The sequence below is a fragment of the Macaca fascicularis genome, chromosome 3, assembly GCF_037993035.2.
Source record: "Macaca fascicularis isolate 582-1 chromosome 3, T2T-MFA8v1.1".
Lineage (NCBI taxonomy): Eukaryota > Metazoa > Chordata > Mammalia > Primates > Cercopithecidae > Macaca > Macaca fascicularis.
Window position 1 is genome coordinate 32,905,457 of NC_088377.1, and position 16,782 is coordinate 32,922,238.

Here is a 16,782-nt window from a genome sequence, read left to right on the forward strand (position 1 = left end):
TCCTCAATGTGCTATATTATACCTAGATGTTTAAAATATTTATTATTGATTTCACAAGTATGTTCCCTGTTCTTAATTGAAAAGGAGATACAATGTTTAGAGTTATTATATTCTAGACTTGAACTACAGTTTATAAGTAATCTAATTTCTTATTTCATAAATGAATAAATAGACCCCAGAGAACTTAAAACTTTTCTTAAAAATCATCAATGAGTTTGATTTTTAACTGATGTGTCTCATTGTATTTGCTTCTTTCCTACGGAAAGGAAGGTGTCCTGCCCCTGACTTGAGCAGGATGAATGAAAATTTATAGCATGAAATTACTCAATTAATGAACTTTCAAAATGAGTAGGTATACTGTATGTTAAGTTTATTTTTCATTGTGTCCTTACCTTTTTCTTCTTCACTGATGACTTGGTGCAAATTAGTGAGGTTTCTAGTTTTAGACAGCAGCTCCTGGTATGTCCCCATTTGAGCTATTCTGCCACTTTCCATTACAACAATAAGATCCATTTGTGGCAGAAGTGTGAGATTGTGTGTCACTAAAATACGAGTCTGAAAAACAAAGTGTTTTATCTCAGAGGTTACAAAAAATAGCATTTTCAAAAAAAGCTGCAGTAACTTTTTTTCCTTTACTATTTTAGAGTATGAGTTTTGGTAGGTGCCAGTTTAAGGCAGCATCCATATATCTTACAAGGAATAATGACATGCTGCTAGGTGAGAAAATAGTTTGTAAATGTGATTTTTAACACTTCTGTTCAGGTATTTTTTCATTCATTAGAAATGAATCAATTTAATTGCAAATTCAAAACAATTTCATATATGTCATTCTTGCTTATTTTTAAATATACAGTACCATTACAAAAAAGTGTTTAATCCAAGTCGTAATTCATAGTCTTTATTTTTAAGTCATTCATATTATTTTATACATATACGTACAATTAAGTGTGACATTTTTAATCTTGGGTTTATGTCAATATATAAAGATGTTTATTTTTACTGAGACATATATTTTATAATTTTATACATATATTTTTCAGAGTTCTCTATATTAATAATTTCATAAACACGTATTATAAAGAAATGAATGCGATTTTGGAGTCAAACATACTTTAAAAAATCTCTATTGTTCTTAAGTTGAGCAACCTATATCAAGTCATTGTGAGCCCTGAAGTTCCTTTATATGTGAAATAGGGATAAATGAACTAATTTACACTGCAAAATATGGCATGTACTGGTAAATACTAATTTTCATCTTCTTGGCCCTTTAAAAAACAATTGAATCGCTATGATTGCTATGTTCATAATACCAAATTTTACACTTTACATAAGCAATAAAATAATTCTATTTTTTTTTTTTTTGAGACGGAGTCTCGCTCTCTCGCCCAGGCTGGAGTGCAGTGGCGTGATCTCAGCTCACTGCAACCTCTGTCTCCCAGGTTCAAGCAATTCTCTGCCTCAGCCTCCCAAGTAGCTGGCATTACAGGCACCCACCATCACGCCCAGCTAATTTTTCTATTTTTAGTAGAGACGGGGCTTCACCATCTTAGCCAGGCTGGTCTTGAACTCCTGACCTCGTGATCCACCCGCCTCAGCCTCCCAAAGTGCTGGGATTACAGGCATGAGCCACCATGCCCGTCAAATAATTCTATTTTTAATAACAGCAGTGCACCAAAATACCATTTTAAAAATCACTTGAGTCAATAACAATTCATTATGGCACATAAATCCCCTTAGGATATGGTATTAGACAAAGAGATAACAATCACATAAATTGTCACCAGAGTAAACTTGTAAGTGAAACTTTAACATTTACACATTGAAATTTGTCTGTGAAATCGCAATCTAAGCATCCCATTTTTTCATGTGAAATGTGACTACTTTGCTGAAACAAATAAACAAAATAAATGGAATTTTAGGCACAGTGCTAGGCAGATCCCCTGTCCCACAAGAAAGCATAAATGAAACTATGTCTACCTTGTTTTTCAAAAGGCCCAAGGACCCTATCACTTTTTCAAAAAGCTGCTTTCCAACGTGAACATCAACAGCAGACAAGGGGTCATCCAGGAGGTAGATGTCGGCTCCACTGTAGACAGCTCTAGCCAGGCTTACTCGATGTTGCTGGCCCCCACTTATATTCACACCCTGAAAATGGAGCAGGAGAAAAACAAGACGAGAGGAAATGCGTATACATCTCAAAGCATGTGTAGTTACATCCAAATGCTCTTTTATAGAATGGATAGAGAGCAACCCAAGATGAACGCTCCAACCTTTCTTTATCCACGACTTTCTAGGCCTAGCCCCATCCCATTTCCTAGCATTACTAACTTGCACACATTAGCAGATATATCTACTTTCTCTTAACTGCTAACTCTCAAAAGAGGATGCTAACAATTAAGGAGAAAAGAATTTCCGAATCTCTCACTCTGAAAAGTCGTGCCTGTGGGATATTAAACAAGACTTTTGGCTGCCAACCATATACTGACATCAGTGATTATTTTTAAAATGACACATAGGAAATTGAAAATAATAACTAAATTACCAAAGAAGTAATCAACATGTCCTATTTTCTCCTGTAGAAAGATTAGCACAAGTCTTGTTGGCAAAAGTACAACTCCAAGAAGCAAGAATAGGGAATGTTCATCATGTCCATGTGAGAATTAAAGTTGACATGTACAACCATGTATGAAGAATTATGGAACCAGGCCCAATTTACTTTATTTATTTTATATTTAGGGTTTACAGATCTGGTTTAAAAGCTCTCAGTGCAGCACATAACTTAGCCAATGACCTGTAATTATAAAATGCCATTGCCTGTTTGCATTTTTCATCCTTCTCCTACTCAGCAAACATCTGCTGGGTATGACTATATTTTGAGTACTACGCTAGTGCTTGGGATTCAAAGATGAGTGAAACAGAGTCTCACGAGGAGGTCACATTTTAGCAAGGGGGATAGGCATTATACACCCTCCTCCCACACACTCATATACACGCACATAAAGGAATGTAATATGTGTGTGTTCCTATGCTTATAATAGCACCTAAGTTGTATGTTTGTTGGGAGCATTCAATAAGATTAGAGTAAAAATTTTAGGAAAAATTCAACACTGAGTATGGATACAATCAACATTAGCTATTATCACGCAGTTACTCTTCTTTCCAATTCACCCCTCTACCTTGTCATCACTTTTTCTGTAATTATGTCATCATCTTGCACAAAAACCTTGGATATCCACAGCTCTCTCTTTTCATCACTCATGAGCAACAGCAAAAACAACAAATTCTTTCGTATAGATCTAAGATGCTTGTATTCTGGCGTTAACTCATCTCTTCACCACTCTCCCAATGTTGCCTTCAAGTGACTGTGGTTTGCCAAGCAGACTAACCTGGTCTTTCCTACCGGGAAGAGGCTATTCACTCTGCTTGGGAGACCACATCCTTCTGTTTTAACTTAAGGGCTACTCACACTGAAATGTCCTCTGAAGGCAACTTCCATTAGGTGTCCCAAGTGCAGAGATTCATTCCCTCCCTTCCTGTCTTGCTGCACTTTGTGTATGCATCCCATTGCTAGAATTGGCAATATTTATCTCAGTCTCTCTCACTAGCCTATGAGCCCCTACCTAGTTAATCCTTGTGTTCTCGACACCCGGTGTCTAACACTAGGTGATTAATAAATATTGATAAAGACAACTGAGGAATGTTATTGGCAGAGGTGCACCAGACTGCAAATCCCTGAAGGCAGAGTGGTAGATCTCTCACTCACCACTGTGTACCCCATAGCAGAATAAGGGCATATAAAAATTAATAAATGTGGTCAAATGAAGAATGCCAAAAGAAAAGATGAATACAAGTAGGCGAAAAGTCTACAGTCATTGTCTTTATTGTCTCTTAAGCACCTATAAACAGATTTCCTTTTGAAATATTCAGTTGCATGTGTAAAGTTCAAATGCAGATTGGGATAAATTTAATCATAAAAATAAGACATTATAAATGGCAATAGCATTTAATGCCTATATTAAGTCCATACTTGTTAGTTTGGATTTGTTTCCCTGTTTAAGATTTTTACAGTTACAAAATATCAGATATTTCATACTTTTAGAGATTGGGTTTATCAGCATCTCGTTCAACATGTGTTAACAAGTTTGAAGAAGAATTCACATGTCTGCCTTTTAGCTATGGAATCATTTTGCTTAGAGATGGTGAAGATGCAAGAAGAAATCCAAGGGTTGGAAAAAATAAACCTATTTAAAACTATTGAGAAAATACATCTGTAAAGTTATAGATTATAAATGAAGTAATTCTAGTTACAAGGTAAATTCTGGCTCATCCTGGATTTTACATATTTCTACATTCTACAATTTTGTTATGTATTTCTTGTATTAATTTCTATAATGGACTTATTAGATAACATGAGGGCAGGTGTAAAAATGTCTAACAATGTTATGCTCACTCTTTTCAGAGATTCAAAGCACTCAGTAAGGATTATTTATTCATCTTTAGAGCACACATGAATTGCAGGCAGAGGCTACTTTTGCATTCATGTTTAATTAATGCAGATTTTAGTCAGGGGTTGGAGATAATCTCTCGGGGTTCATACTTTGGCTCATGATATATATATATGTATTTTTAAATCCAAAACACTGAGCAGAGTAATGACTATTTACTAACACAATGAAAATGAAATAGAACAAAGAGAGATAATTGGGGAACAAGTTCCACTTAAGCAGGAATGAGCAAACGTGGAGAAGGCACATTCATAACAGTGTTGTTTTCAGAGCTTCTTTAGAACCTAGACTCGGGTGCCACTGCTGGAGATTGGTGCTCTTTTGCTCCTGTTCTAGCCTTGACTTTGCACACCAGAGATACAGGTACAAACAAAACTATTAGTCACTCTTTAGAAAGTGAACTGCATTGTGCCAGCCATCAAAACAAAATTTTGATGGTCTAATGAATGGGCTTTTATTCCCCTAAGTGGATACTAACAACAGAATTTCCGACTGATTTTTAATCTTTTCCAAACAGTCAATTGTAAATAATTACTTGTCCTTAATATCGCCATCTCTTATATAGGAATTACATAATAATTTTTAAAAATTATAGTTGTATAGCTCTTCGAGACTTCAAGAAAAAGGCATAAACATTTTATTAGCAAGCTGAATGGGATTATATTTCTTTATGTGATAAATTACAGTTCCCTTACTCTTTCTCCAATCTCAGTTTGATCTCCCTTTGGCAACTGCTCCAAATCTGGAAGGAGAGCACAGGCTTCCAATACTTGCTCATAAAACTCTTTCTTCATGATGGAGCCGAAGAGAATGTTTTCTTGCAAAATGCAATTCTGAATCCAGGCCTGCTGAGAAACATAAGCCACAGAACCCTAAAAAAGAAAGAGGTTAAAAAAAATTCTTAACTAGAGAAAAGGAGAAGTTGCATGCATCACAGTAAAGGAATATATTTAGTCCATAGTTTTGCCTTCTTTAGTTTTAAAACAGAAATAAAAAATTTAATATGGATACATATAATTACATAGATCATGGCACCATATTTTATATGTTTTACTGGAATTTCCTCCAAATGAGTTACTTTGTGCTTCTTATTTACTTTCACTGTAGCTTCTATCTCAATTATCTGTCTAAAGTGGTATTCTCTGGAAGCAGATGCTGAGTGTGTTAGTTTGCTAGAGTTGCAATAACAACATACCATGGACTGGGTGGCTTAAACAATGGAAATTTATTCTCACAATTCTGGAGGCTAGATGTTTGAAATCAGGTGTTAGCAAGGTTGATTTCTACTGAGGCCACTCTCTTCAGCTTGTTGATGATTGTAATTTTCTCGTGTTTCACATGGTCTCTCTCTCTCCGTGTGTGTGTGTGTGTGTGTGTGTGTGTGTGTGTGTGTCCTAATTCCTCTTATAAGGACACCAGTGATACTGAATTAGGACCCACCTTAATGAACTTGTTTTAACTTAACTAGCTCTTTAAAGACCCTGTGTCCAAATACAGTCACATTCTGAGGTACTGGGAATTAGAACTTCAACACATGAATTTTGGGGGAACACAATTCAGTCTGTAACACTGAATCAGATTTTGGGGTCCAAGTTGTTTGTTTGGGATCAACCCCTGTGGAAGGAAAGGAGGAGGGAAGATTAGGCAGAGGGAGAAGCCACAGATGCGGATGTGATGCAGAACCAAGAAAACTTTGGCCAATCCTCTGGAGAGCCATGGAAGAGAATTGGTCATCAGAGCTGTCCCAAGTCAGGCTGAGCAAAAGTGAGACCCTGGGACAGGCCACTATCTGAAGTCCAGGCCAACCTTGAAGGAGATGACTTCCTGTTCATACTCCCACAGCTGGGACTTGTAGAAGTCCTAACTAGTAGGAGGATCTGGGTGGCAAATCTCCGTGTATTATACATTAACCACTGCTCCCAAATTTATGTTTTATGATTTTATACCTTGAAATGATTTTTAAATATATGACAGTCTGCTGCATAAAACATCTTCTCAACTAACCATTCTTTTCTAGAAAAAGAACCCACAGTATTTGCACTAGTGGCCTACCTTTCAATCTACCCTATGGACTCAATTCAAACACTGATTCAGTATTTTAAGTACTCCATACTCTATAACAATACCAGCCACTTAAAGTACTTTCTGATATACACACATGTGCAACCATTATTAGCCTTTTGATTTCTACCTGCTACTTTAAAGATCAAAGATTAACTTGTAATTCTTCTTTGTTGAGTATGTAAGACACAGAATGGCTTTTGATCAAAAACAAGATAGTTCTGATCTGACCTGATCTTGAACACAAAAGGAATTGTTCTCAAATTGCCTTGTGAAGTGAATAATCTAAACTTTGCTTTGAATTGCATATTAAATCAGCATGTGAGTGGTCGATATTTTGAATACTTGCTATGTATTAAACAAGTTGAGCAGTGCACAGGATGAGAAACAAAGGAGAAGAGACTGAAGAACATGAGAAAACAGAAACTACAATTTTCATAGAGATGTAAATGTTCGCTTTTATTATTTCCTTTCACATACAAATGAAAACATTTTGTTTCATTCTTAATAATGAAACTATAATAGAAGTTTTGTGAATTCAAAAATGGTCTCCAAATCTCTGATGTTTCTGCCACAGAACACTGAACATTGAATCCTTTTCATGAACGGTGCCTGGTGTGAGCTTTTGATACTGAAAAGAGTAGGGAGTCTACAGAGAAAGTTTAGCAACAATAGGCAGTTTTAGAGTTTGAATATTGTGGATTAAAATATGTCTCAAAAAAGTAATCATCTGACAAACCGAAAAATAGAAAGTGCACACAAAAGCACTTTGAAAATGCCACTATAATGTTAATTTTACTTCAATAGAGATAATCAGGATGATATAAATTCTGAATAAAAAGTATTTGGGGAAATAATTCAGAATGTGATACTTCAAATCCTGCCATTGATCCAGGCCAAAAGCTTCCTGAAGGCCAATGACCAGTTATAAAAACAGATAATATACTTTTTCTTGGGCATCAGTAATTTAAAATAAACAAGGAATATCCTGTTTTACCACTAATAATAGCGTTATTACAGTTTGTTTCATCGCTATGAACACCTTCTTAATTAAAAACATTCAAAGATATCAGAAATAATCCTTAAATCTTATTTTGAGAGGCTCACAGTCGTAATAAAGATGATGATCATCCTACATATTCATAGAGAGGAGCTAGGCTAGGTCTGTGCACATTATCCTATGCAATTCTCACCCCAGCCTTTTCAGCTTATTACTATTATTAATGAATTAAGTGAAATCTAGAATCGACATTATTTTTATCTTTATCAATTTCTAATTATTTTTCAATATCAAATAAAGGGCGACCTCCTTTTGGATTCTTTTTCGAACTCTTTGAAGCAGAATTTGTTGTTTTTTATGCCTCAATTCATTTTTCATATCTGATTTAGACCTTTTTATCATTGATTATGGTATTTCCCTCACTACACTATGACCTTTGAAAGAAGAGGGGCATATCTTATTCACGTTTACTTCTCTGGCACATAGCATAGGCTCAGTAATTGCTTAGTGAAATAGCTGAAAAAAACTAAATAAAAATGAAATTAATATGACACTTATTATGTTTGTAATGTACACCCAAGTAAAAGGTACAGCTATCCTGAACTGCAGAGAAATGGCTAATTGCAATTGCTACAAACAGCATAGTGCTACAAAGATAGTATACTTAAGGTTTAAAAACAGTGGTGCTCATTAAGTGCAATCTTATCAGAAAAAGTCACAGGAATCATATTTGGCCCTAGACTAGGTAACAGTCATGCCGAGATAAAAAAGAATAACAAAAAATAGTCACCAAAGGACTGGAATCAGGAAAGATATAAAGGTAGAAAGAAAGATGTGAGGAAAAATAAAAGGAGTTAGAGTTGATTTTTCCCAGAGAGGAAAGAAAAAATAATACAGTGAAGAGATGCTGATCTCAGATACATAGAGCTTGTTCATCTTGTCACAGGTAAGAAGGAAAGATTGAGCTACTTAAGTGTTTTACCTAAGAGTTGATTACATCTAAGGAAAAGTTCATTGGGTAGTCTACTGTTTCAAAAAGAGAGAGCTGATTAAGAACTTGTTCAATTCTTATTCGTATTGACCTTTAAGAATAGAACAATTAGTCAAGAGTAGATCTCTTCATGGTCCTAATGCTGAATCTTAAATGTAAGTTATTAATAACTTTATTTTTCTGAAGTTTCTTTTTGGTCAAAGATCCTACCCGAGAGTGGCTACAAGACTTCTTAGAAATGAAATGGCTGTAATTACTTAGGGAACCTTGCTGAATAATAAATAGAAACCTAATCAAATTACAATATAAATCACATTCATTTCTCTATAATTGGTTGCAATTCAGTTAATATCATCAAACAATTACCATAAGCATTTACAAATGATTTGCTGAAGTATTTGGAGAACAGAATTCTGTTATTAATCCACCCATAGTTAATCAATTTCTATGGAAATTGAAATGTTTGTTATAAACTGGAAATGCCCATTAAAGGCTTGCATCTTCAATTCAGCTTGATAAATTCTTATTGACACTAATGACAAGTTGGCTATAGCTTGTTACATTAGAAGATGTTGAAAGAATGTATTTTTTATTTTACCTTTCTTTGGACTACTCCGGTAAGTTTCTCCATTTCCCCCAGAATGGCAGAAAGCATGGATGATTTTCCAGACCCAACTTGCCCTACAACAGCCACTAAAGCTCCTTCTGGGATCTTTATGTTCAAGCTGCATGAGAAGAAAGGGAGACAATATAGGAGATTCTTTTTATGGTTGTTTTAAAAATCTATTCCTAGATAAGTCACTGTGTGCAGCACTTAGCATCATCCCTGAAATCGTCGCTTTTCACCTTTTTCTACAAACACCTACCCTTCCAAAATGCAAACAAATGAACAATAAAATGCTGCAGGTAGAAGAAATAATAGAAAAAAGGACAGCAAGATCACCATGAAAATGAAAGGTGAAGTGAGAGGTTAAAAGTCTTATTAATTTCAGTATATTAATCTTATTAAAAACCTCTAAGAAATAAAAATACGGAGCATTTTAGAACCCAATATTAACATTAAAAAAAATTCTCCAAACCACGACTTACTCTTTTAGAACTGGCATTCCTGTTTTATTCCAGGAGAAAGAAGCATCTGTAAACTCAATAGCATGATCTAAGGAAGAAAAAAATATACAATGATGCATTTTAGAACCAATTACCTTCAACCCAGAAGTCAAGTAAGTAATGAATGCAAAGAGGAAGTGCTGACCTCCTATATAGTTTGTTTCAATATTTTGAGGAAGAAGCTCCTCAGTGTGGAGAAAGTCTTCCAAACGCCCCAGGGATATCTTTGTCTATCAAAATAAGCACAGATGGAATTTATCTGGGGTTCAAGTAGAACTTAAACTAAAAAATGTTTATTATGTTTTACAGCCTGAGTAGAATTTTTATGCAGATTAAAGATATTGAGATAAATATATCAAGCATAGTTTGAATTGATTTAATGCTATAAATACATTCATTCCTAAAGACAAAGGGCAGTTTCAAGAATCAAAGATCAAAACTAATGTCATCTAGGCTGAAAGGTATGAGAAAAAGAAATGAAAATCCTATATATTATTCTAGAAAAGCCGTAAAAACTCTTAATAATTACAGAAAGATTGATTTTTTCCCAACTTCTTTGAGGTATAATTGAGAAAAATTATACATATTTAAGGTATATGACATGATTTTTATACACGTGCACATTTTGAAATGATTACCACAATCCAGCTAATTAGATTATGTATCGCCTCCTGTAGACACCTTTATTTTCCTGTGTATATGAATACCTACCATCTACTCTCTTAGCAATTTTCAAGTATACAATACACTATCATTAACCATAGTTATCATGCTGTACATTAGGTCTCCAGAACATATTCATCTTATAACTGGAAGTTTGTAATCTTTGATTGACATCTCATTTACCCCACCCCACCCCAGTGTCACCCTTGAGCCCTAATAAGCACTTTTCTTCACTCTGCTTCCATAAGTTAGACTTTTTTAGATTTCACATATAAGTGAGATAATAGAGTATTTGTCTCTTTGTGCCTAGTTTATTTCACTTAGTATAATATTCTGCCATGTTGAATACTATTATATTGTTTGTATATTTTTTTAATCAATTTTTCTGCCAGTGGCCACTTAGGTTGTTTCTACATGTTGGCTCCTGATAATGCTGTAATGAACATGGTAGTGCATATATCTTTTCAACATAGTAATTTTATTTCCCTCGGATATTTTCCCATAAGTGGGATTTCCATCTCATATGGTAGTTCTATTTTGAATTTTTTGAGGAACTTCTATACTGTTTTCCATAACGGATGTACCAATTTATGTTCCTACCAACAGTATACAAGGGTTCCCTTCTCTTGACATCCTTGCCAACACTTGTTATTCTTTGACTTTTTGATACTAGCCATCCTAACAGGTGTGAGGTAATATTTCCTTGTGATATAGAAAAATAAAGTTTTAAAAGCAACTTTAAGATTGGTGAGTGAATTCTGCTATTGATGATAAACAAAACTATAATGTTGACAATAATAATATTCAATTATAGTAACAGGAAATTGTAATGTAGTAAAATAGCTATAAAATGTTTAGCTACATTAGGAGAAATAAAATTACATTGTTTTCGGAAAACTGACTTACATAAAATTTCTAGTACATTTTTATTTACTTTGTGTTAGGGGACTTGTATCGTTAGCACATAAGATGTAATTGGGCTGTGGTTTTGTTTACCAAGTGTGGCAAATCAGAATATACAGCTAGCTTTTTCTGTTTTTCCATTTTGGAAAAATGTCTCCTTAAATGAAGGTAGCACAGTACTGCTAGCAATTGGAAAAGGCTTTGATATCGGACCTTTAGCTAGATTCTAATTGCAAAACTAGAACAAAACTGTTACTCTAAGAACTGACATTTTCTTTATGAGAAGCGTGCTACGAAATCAAATGCTAAAAGGATCACATCAGCGGTTCTTCTACGCCCTCTGTTGGTTATTTTAAGAAAAATAACATGAAAAAAGATGTGATGTAACAAAAATGGCTTAATTGGTTTTTACTATTCAATTATGTTACTCCTTATTCAAGTAATATGTTTTAAAGAGTAAAGTTCTTAAATTAAAGGATGATTCCAATAAGCAAATATTCACTTTGTTTATGAATCCAGACTTGAGGAAAATAATTGAATGGAGGATGGCCAAACCTGATATCCAAAAAATGTAACCATAAATCTCAGGGCAAAAGGATCAAGGAACTTTTCTGGGTTTCCTGTGGCTTTAGCATCCATCTACTCATTGTATCTAGTATCTAAACAGCCTCCAGGAACTGGAGATTACAACTAAAAGCAGGCAGACCCAGACATCTCACACATGGCTTGTTGGCTGACTGATATTATCAATGTGCTTTTCTCCCTGCTTATTCATTCAGTATAGATGAAATGCTGCTGAACCCTGGAAAAACATTCTATCCAGTTTCATACAAAGCACCTAATTATAACTTTTCCGTTGGAAACAGGAAATGAATCCTATGACGGCATAGTGGCTAACACCAGCTTTAAAAATGCTAAGTAGAGAACCTAACACTTAACAAGAAAACAAAATAACATATTGAAGTATTTAAAAGTCACTTTGATGGGAAAAAAGCACAAGCAAGCAAGACATGATTCATTTTTATTCTATAATGTTCTCTATTACTCATTAATTCAGGAAAACTAATTTTGAATGCAGTGTTAAACAACCACATAAAGTGAAATAAAATAAAATTAAAAAGATGAAGAAATAAAATGTCCCAAACCATAGATTCCTGTAAAGGAATAACTCCTAGTTTAAGGTATTCTGTATGTACCTGGACCACAGTTGAGATCACGGTTGGTAACTCAAACAGAGGAATCCTTAAAATATTAAACAAAGACATCGATGTGAACACTTTGGTGGCTGTTAAAATGTTTCCTTCATCCAGTAAGAAATAGACACACAAGGTTGCCAGGGACACCTAAAAAATAGAGATGTGTTGTGTTACTTTCTTCAAATTTCTACTGATAACATTATTAGTTACAGTCCCCAAAATTAGAAAATAAAATCTAAATAATTTTGTTTCCAGCGTTTTTCTTTTAAGATGTTATACCCTTACCACAGTTATTATTACCATTTATATTGTAAACCAGTTCATCTTTTCTTTAAAATTCAGAAGTTTTATGTAAACTTATTTTCCAGTTGCATACATTCTGACATATATATAATAATTATTCTTTCTTTGTGTCATAAGATTAACTGAGGAAGATATGAATAAATCATGTTTAAGATTTATATTTGTTCTTATAAGTTTCATTTAGAAAAGGCAGAAAAAAATCATTCATGCATGCGAATGGACTTAACTATCATATATATAGTCCTGGCTTAAGCAAATACATCTTGGATGGTTTTACCAAAGTATTCCAAATGTAAATATTGCATTTGCTTCCATAATACTCACTTTTGTTGAAATTTAAAAAAATTAATTATCTACATAGAGTGGCAACTTTGATTCAAATTGATGCTCCGGTTACCTGTGGCTTGCTTTTCCTTTGGCTTTTGCCCATGGCTTCATAGTTCAAGGCAATTTATACTCTAGTTAAAATAGCATGGGATTCCCAATGTTTACATGGTGTAATAGAAAGAAAATAATGTCACTTCATGTCAGTTCGCCTCTAAATACTAATTTTGTAACTTTGAGGATGTTTCCAACTACTCTGGACTTCCATTTTGTCTTGTGAAATGAGAAAAATAATGCCTTATTATTGCGAGATTGAAAAAAAGGCAATGTATGTAACTTTCCTGACATTCAGTAACAACTCAATAAATGTTGCTTCTCTTCTCACCTCCATATAATGTGCCCTTTGAGTCTGCTTAAAAGGAGTCGGTCATACATATCAAGCTCTAAAACTGGAATGAAATTCTGAAATGTAGATTGTGTTTTTAAGAGATATAGGCATATATGAAATCTCTTAGAAATTTACAGAGAAGTAAATCTTATTATATCTAAAAAATACAGATCAATGAAAACACATACAGTATTTTCCCTTTCTTTGTAACTTTTGTTCTCTAATCCACATAAGTTAATGAATGTATTTTCTTTACAATTTTAATTCAGATACGTAATATTTAACTTTATACATCTTAATTCCAAGTAATTTGGAGGTAAATCTGTAAATCAGATTTGAAAATAAAAACAGGAAATATGACATACACTTACCAAGAATGGAATGCAAGTTAATGTCAGCATGGAAAATACAGTAAGATACCTGGCTGATTTTTGAAATTCCAATTCCTGATCTCGAATTTTGATAATCTTATTTTTATAAGAGGGTTCCCATGCATAAAGTTTGAGGATCTGTAAATGAGTCACAATAATTATCTGACAATCTATATCATAGAAGAAAAAAATGCACACATACAAACAAGTAACACACACACACAAAAAAAAATTGTGAGGATAAAAAATGATGGTACAACCATGAAGAAACTTGCATTGCTTCCACTTAGACTGAATCAGAATATTTTCTTAAATTGTGGTATTTTGGGGGTGGAGCAGAGCAGAAGGAGGGAATGACCACCCAGCCTTATGTCCCCACCACCCCCAGTAACTTATTTCTGAGCCAGACTCTGGCAACATCCCAGCTGTAAGGCACAAACTCCATAGAACTCCATAGACAGCTTCCGTCTAGCTCAGTTCTGTCACTCTTCCTGCTGATCCAACTCTCACTTCTGTCTATTACCTTTTTCTTTATAGCTAAACTCTTCTCCCTGCCATTCCAGTTTCTCCACGACAGATATTTTGGGACTTCAAGCCATTCTCTGAAAGCTGATTAGCGTTTTGAGATTGTCAACTATTTTCTGAGACAGAAAATGTGGGGAAATAGGATCCTACACTGGCTTATTGCATTAAACTTTAGAGTGAATTGACTTACATTCAAATTCCAGCTCTATGCGATGCTTAATTTTTTTTTTTCTTTTTTTTGAGATGGAGTTTTGCTCTTGTTGCCCAGGTTGGAGTGCAATGGCATGATCTTAGCTCACGGCAACCTCCACCTCCCCAGTTCAAGCGATTCTCCTGCCTCAGCCTCCCAAGTAGCTGGGATTACAGGCATGAGCCACCATGCCCAGCTATTTTCGTATTTTTAGTAGAGACGGGGTTTCTCCACGTTGGCCAGGCTGGTCTCGAATTCCTGACCTCAGGTGATCTGCACACCTTGGCCTCCCTAAGTGCTGGGATTATAGGCTTAAGCCACCGTGCCCAGCTGTCATGCTTAATTTTATGCGACTGCTTGACTGGCTATGGGGCCCAGTTGTTTGTTCAAACAGGAGTCTAGATATTTCTGTGAAGGTATTTCTCAGATGCTGTTAGCATTTCAATCAGTTAAACTCTGAGTTAGACAGATGACCCTCTGTTATATGAGTGGACCTTATCAAATCAGTCGAAAGCCTTAAGAGAAAACGCTGAGGTTCCTCAGTGGGGAAGGAATTCTGCCTCCAGAATGCCTTCAGATTCAAGATAGCAGCATCAACTTCTGCTAGAATTTTCGGTTTGCCCACCTGTTCTACAGATATTACACTTGCCTGCCCCTACAATCAGATGAGCCAGTTTCTTAAATCTCTCTTCATATTTCTGTATATCTGTATCTCTCTATATGAAATCTATTGATTCTGTTTCTGTGGAGAACTCTAATACACTCTCACTGGTTCTGTAAATTTAAACCTGACCCTTAACTGCTCAGTGTCTTGGTTTCCTAGTTAATAAGATAGAAATGGGAAATCTTTTTCTTGAGGTTTATAAGAATTCCATGAGGAAACACATATAAAGGAATAAGCACAGCATTTGATGCATGGAAAATATTTAATAAATGGTAGCAATTATCAGTATTGTCAGAGAGAGGTTCTATAACACCTGTTATCAGATCCCAAGGATACTGACTGCTCTCACTTTTAAACTATCCCAGCTTTTCTAGAGAAAAATAATTTGCAACATACTATTTATAGAATAGCATTTATGTGATCATTTGTGTCCCACATAAAATAAACTAAATGACACCTCATCACTTCCCTTATATAAATCTGCCTTTACACTGATGGGTGTGTTATGACCACTCTTGCCTGCCTCATCTCATCTTTTCAACACAATACCTTAAAATAAGTAATATTTTGTGACTTTTAGGATATTTGTGTTCACTTGTGTGAGAAACAAAAAGAAAATGGCTGCATTTTATTTGACTTTGCATTTAAATGTTATTTTAGTGATAAGAATTCCTGTAATATCTGAAATCTGAAATTTTCTGCCAACAATTATTATCTGTCATCACTCTGAGATACTGAGAACACTACAAACTTCCTCTGTGTTACTATGCTCAAAATAGGTCAAAGGCATATCCCTTTCATATTACCTTAATTCCATGTAGGATTTCTTTGAGTAGCTTTATCTGTTTATCTTTGTTCTTTCTTTGGCTTTTCTATTTAATGGAAAGAAAATAAAAGAATATTTGACAAAATTGGTAATACTTTTACTGATATGTCCAGAGCTATTTTTAAAATATGCTCTATTTTCTCTATTTTATTTAAGATTTAGTGGAGAAAAGCATCTTACAATATTTATACATTATTCTATTGACAGTGTTGGAAGACAGTTATAAATAGGTAACTTGAACATAGCCAACAGGAGAATAGTAGAAAAGTAGAAAATATAATACGTATTTAAACATAATTTGTTTAAAATTGAATAATAACACCCACATTCTACTAAGATAGAACACATTTCTAAAAACTCCATTAACTGTTTATATACGTACTTATAACAGAAGTGTCACAAGAATAAAAATAAGGCTCTCTATAAATTTTATTTGTTCTTTGGGAATTAGAATAATTAAAATGTATATTTTCAAATACACTTCCTTTTCTTTATATAAATGTTATGCAATTATATTTTTATTCAAATATTTAACAATTATAATATTTTATACTTGTTTGAGTATCGTTTCTTAAGTGTTTTCTCCATTAACATTGGCACTTTATGTTATATGTCATAAGTATTTGTATATCTTATGAAGAATGCTTTTACGAGCTAATATCCATCATATTCTGTGTGAGATTTTATACTAATAATATCGTGTGTGATTTAAAGACATATTTTCTTTTCTTTTCTTTTTTTTTTTTTTTTTTTTGAGACGGAGTT

At 34.2% G+C, this 16,782-nt stretch overlaps 1 protein-coding gene across 1 annotated transcript in view; it reads right to left on the reverse strand.

Moving 5' to 3' along the window:
* Positions 1-16,782, reverse strand: part of LOC102117110 (multidrug resistance-associated protein 1-like) — a 92,616-nt gene that overhangs the window by 44,605 nt on the left and 31,229 nt on the right. The window contains exons 7-15 of the mRNA XM_005548937.5: positions 15,998-16,063; positions 13,813-13,950; positions 12,427-12,573; positions 9,810-9,894; positions 9,647-9,713; positions 9,156-9,282; positions 5,201-5,377; positions 1,978-2,145; positions 393-555 (exon numbers count right to left, since the gene is read on the reverse strand). Of these exons, the coding sequence (XP_005548994.3) occupies positions 393-555; positions 1,978-2,145; positions 5,201-5,377; positions 9,156-9,282; positions 9,647-9,713; positions 9,810-9,894; positions 12,427-12,573; positions 13,813-13,950; positions 15,998-16,063 (1,138 nt within the window). The remainder of the gene's footprint in view (positions 1-392; positions 556-1,977; positions 2,146-5,200; positions 5,378-9,155; positions 9,283-9,646; positions 9,714-9,809; positions 9,895-12,426; positions 12,574-13,812; positions 13,951-15,997; positions 16,064-16,782) is intronic.